This window comes from Tachysurus fulvidraco, chromosome 7, assembly GCF_022655615.1.
Source record: "Tachysurus fulvidraco isolate hzauxx_2018 chromosome 7, HZAU_PFXX_2.0, whole genome shotgun sequence".
Classification (NCBI taxonomy): domain Eukaryota; kingdom Metazoa; phylum Chordata; class Actinopteri; order Siluriformes; family Bagridae; genus Tachysurus; species Tachysurus fulvidraco.
In genome coordinates, this window is record NC_062524.1 from 29783455 (window position 1) to 29787941 (window position 4487).

Consider the following 4487-nt stretch of genomic DNA (forward strand, 5'->3'; position numbering starts at 1 on the left):
AGCTGTTCAATGTCAGCTTTTGTCAGGCCGCGTGGTTTGGCTTCCCCGAGACGCTCGGCGAGGTTCAGCAGAGCCTAACACAAATGTGAAATCAACGGGAACCGTCAAAGACATTGGTGTAAAAACTCCATAAACACACATAATTAGCACCTTCGTTATGAAACGTTATGATTTTACAGATCGCATTCACCTAGTGGTTTACACACCTTTTTTTTGTATTAACACTTATAACACTAGGTTTATATTCGAAGGTCTTCCTGAATTTAAGACACACCTCATGTGTTTGGTGAACAGTTTTATTTATGTCTGTGTGTTTAAGTCTCCATGATGCTGCACAGACAAAAAGTGTGTCCTAAAATAGTTGGTGCTGAATCACTATGGAAACCGGCCATGCTACAACGCTTCGGCTCTATCTCCTCCCCCACCCCCCACCCACCCCCCCTGCGGATACAGCTCGTGTACACCGTAAACGATCGTTCACCTCGTAGTTCTCAACTTCGCCGTCGTCTACGTCCAGCTCTAAGCTGATTGCAGGCCCCACCGCTGTAGGCTGCACTGGAAGAACAGATCTACACAGAAAAAAAATCCAAATTAGATTATAATAATAATATATCTGTATACAGCCCGGAAATACGGCTTGAAACATTGTTGTCCGAAACTCACAGGAAGTACGGAAGGAGGCTGGGATGATATGGGGGTGGAGCCACGGCTTGCTGTGAACGGTACCGGCGGCCCGCGATGCGCCGAGGCATGAAGTGTGGATACGGCTGCGTGGGACAAAAAGAGAGGATGTTAACTGCTCTGTACAATCGTTATCAAACCCGTCGATAAAGGAATCGCTGCTTTTAAACTCCTCACCACGCCGAAGAGCTCTTGTGGCAGGGGGTCGTGAGAGAGGAACTGCAGCTGTGTAGATGGAGGAAGGGGGCTTGGGTGGCCCGAGTGGGCGTAGTTAAAGCTGCCTCCTACAGGCAGGTGTTCTCCGAGGAGCTCCACCTCGTTCTCAATCCTCTGTAGTGGCTACACACACACACACACATCAGCATGACTTGTAAGGTACAAATCAAAATATCGTTTCTATACCTGTGCGTTTCTATACACGTGTCTGTCTGCCTAATACTCACTGATCTTGACTGCTGTGTCTGGAAGGGCAGGAAGTGTGTGGGCGGGGCCAGGTGTGGCGGGTGGTGATGGTGCGAGAGGTGGTGTGGTGGGTGAAGCAGGAAGGCAGAGTCACTGGAAAGCAGTGAGGGAAACGCGTACGGCACGGGTAAGTGCTGCACTGAACACGCAGGTAGCATCTAAAGAGAAAGAGGAAATACATTTTTATTTAAACAGAAAATCTATTCGCCACATGGGGGCAGCAGAGTATAACAAGTGTGAGGCCTCAACTCACTCACTCTTTCTCTCTTGCGCTCTCTCTCTCTCTCTCTCTCTCTCTCACACACACACACACACACACACACAAAAACACACCGGAGGTGGGCAGACGGGGTAGTGCTGCTGGCTGCTGAAGACCACTGAGCAAGCAGGCACCTGCTGCTGAGACGAGCATGCTGGGATATGCTGTCCTGTACAGAGAGGAGGCGGGAGGGCGTGGGCTGCAACCGGAGACACTGTGTATGATACGGGGACTGTACCCTGAGGAAGCTACCACACACATACACAAACACATACATACACACATACTCTTCATGATGATAACACACTAGATTTACATTTTTTGTTCTTCATCACACCATAACCAGCGTCTTACCTGTTCGTGAAGGTCCATGACCATAGCGCCTTGCTGCTGCGGATGAAGTAACCGTGGTGACAGAGCAGGAGGGTGGAAGGCGCGTGGTTCGTCGGTGCCTGTCGGGGGGTGAGGGGGCACAGCTGGGCCATAGGAGTGAAGCGCATGTGTGTGAGGATGATGAGGGTGGTGGTAGTTCTCGTCTTGGGGCCCTCCAGGTGAGCCATGATGAAGCCGAGTGAGGCGATCACGCCGGGCACGCTGACGCCGTGCTGGTGGGCTGATGCACCAAAGAGCAAGATCAGAATCATCATCATTCAACATCAATAATATCAACAAATCAGCAAAATCAGCAGGTATCAACATACCTGCGTCTATGTCTGGCGGGCGTGTGACAGCGCTCAGTATGGTAGTGTGAGTGAGGATAGGGATGCGGTCTGCGACTGGGCGGGAGCTCCCAAGGCCTGATGGGTGGCGACGGTGTGGAAGGCGGGGCAGAGGCTAGTTCTAGCATAGACTGCTGTGAGAGGCGCTGACGCTTCGGACTGGGGGAGTCCTCCGTCTAAGGAGGGGGGAGAGAGGGGGAGAGAGAAAAGGAAGGAGAGAGAGAGAGAGAGAGAGAGAGAGAGAGAGAGAGAGAGAGAGAGAGAGAGAGAGAAGAGAGCCAGGCACACAGTGAGTTTTGGAGCAGACAGTCAGTGTGTATGATCATATTCTCACACACACACTAATCAATTCATAATGCAATCCATTATAAATAAGATCCATTTATTGAGCCATAATTAATCCATGCCGTTACACAGAAAACCCAATCCAGTAAACACCAGTCCATCCATCCAAACACAAGTTCAGCCAAAAACACCGTCAGTAATTTTACTCATCTACAAATCCATCTTTATATGTCTATACATCAACAAACCTGTACTTTTATCTATCCATCTAATAAATCCATCCATTCATTTAGAAATCCATCACTCCATTATTTCACACTATAACAAATCTATCCATTTATTTTTGAAAGCATCCATTCGTCTACGTATAAATTTATCCCTCTCTCTATCTATAAACACACAAATACACAAAACCCTCTTTAAATACATCCATAAGTCTCAACTATCTACTAACACACCCATCTATCTATCGAATTAATCCATCCACCTATCTATACTAGGGCCAAAACGATTCCTCGAGTATTTCAAGTAACTCGATTACAAAAATTATTCGAGACAAATTCCTCTGCCTCGAAGCCTCGTTTAATTCATTCTAAAGCTCACGTCACGTTCTTGTGCAATTATTTTGTGTGTGCGCGTGTGTGTGTGTGTGTGTGTGTGACAAAGTGCTTACGTCAAAGCGGAAGAAGACGCGAGGAGTTATTTGCGGTCTTTTGATTTGAGGGCGCGTGCGGGCTGCAAAATGGAAGGGCGCGATGGCAATGAACAAAGATTAGAAACAAACAGGAGAAAACGACAGAAAATGTCCAAAGGAAACATTGCTTCAAAGCTTAGCGCAAGCCTCAGTTCTGTTATGTTTAACTTTCTTCAATGCAATCACATGCTCCTTTAAAGACTTTTAAAGCTCACGTTGAGGAGAGAGACTTTTATATTCTGATTAACACACACACACTCTCACACACACACACACTCTCACCTAATTACACCCATTCAACCTAAAGCCATTTCCTGCCTGAAATATATCTGCCTTCTGCTGCCTCAGGACAAAGTGAGGTCACTTCCTCCAAGTGTGAGGAAACCCTGGGTGTGGGGAGGGGCTGCTGCACAACAGATGCAGACACACACACAAAGGCTGACTAAAATTCAGCTTCAGTGTGACGCTAAAATAACATTTGTGGCGCAAGCTTAGGAGGAGCGAGACACACTGTAATCTTCTACATCTACAGCATGATGCGTCTCTTTACGGGAATTCACTGAGTCATGTGGAGCTTTCACAACCACTCATACAGGACTGACACACACCCACGTGATCACAAACGCAGAGAGAGAGAGAGAGAGAGAGAGAGAGAGAGAGAGAGAGAGAGAGAGAAAAGAGAGAAAGAAAAAAGAGACAGATAGGGAGAGAGAGACAGATAGGGAGAGAGAGAGAAGAGAAAGTGGAGAGAAAAGAGAGAGAGAGAAGGAGAGAGAAGAGAGAGAGGACCAACATAAAGACATGCAAACAAAAAAATAAATGTAAACCATTAACAAATGGAACACACATACACACCCACACCCACACACACACACACACACACACACACACACACACACACACCAAAAAAGTCAAATGAGGCATGATTTGGAACATTTACACCCGCACACATCTAAAACCCCTGGGGACACAATGTTTAACCACACACACGTTGTGGGTGGTAAATTTCACACAGTTAGACAGTCAGGGGTGCAGCCGTCAACACCAGAATGCATGTGCATGCATGCGTCCGTGTTTAATCACTAACAGGAATCCAGCACATGTCGGAGTCAAGCTGTCAGAAACGTGTCCCTAATCGAGCTCTCGAAAATCACAGTCGAAAGTCTCTCTGCACTTCATTCTTTCTTCCTCACAAGCTTCCTTCCAAACCAGGAAGTGCAGAAACACTGCACAGTCAAACCTCAAAGCAAACAATGTCCTTGGCATCTGTGTGTGTGCGTGTGAGTGTGAGAGAGAGAGAGAGAGAGAGAGAGAGAGAGAGAGAGAGAGAGAGAGAGAGAGAGAGAGAAAGAGAGTGCGTGTGTGTGTGTCCATGTTCAAACTGGCC

General features: G+C 47.3%; 1 protein-coding gene across 1 annotated transcript in view; it reads right to left on the minus strand.

Annotated features, from left to right (window-relative positions):
• The window catches only part of LOC125138346 (E3 ubiquitin-protein ligase RNF38-like), a 12453-nt gene extending 8791 nt beyond the window's left edge, over window positions 1-3662 (minus strand). The window contains exons 1-9 of the mRNA XM_047815850.1: window positions 3080-3662; window positions 2104-2297; window positions 1757-2015; window positions 1477-1650; window positions 1125-1301; window positions 859-1020; window positions 664-767; window positions 482-569; window positions 1-74 (exon numbers count right to left, since the gene is read on the minus strand). The exon at window positions 1-74 is cut by the window's left edge and continues 48 nt beyond it. Coding sequence (XP_047671806.1) covers window positions 1-74; window positions 482-569; window positions 664-767; window positions 859-1020; window positions 1125-1301; window positions 1477-1650; window positions 1757-2015; window positions 2104-2249 — 1184 coding nt within the window. The 5' untranslated portion in view covers window positions 2250-2297; window positions 3080-3662. The remainder of the gene's footprint in view (window positions 75-481; window positions 570-663; window positions 768-858; window positions 1021-1124; window positions 1302-1476; window positions 1651-1756; window positions 2016-2103; window positions 2298-3079) is intronic.
• Window positions 3663-4487: the final 825 nt, after the last annotated feature.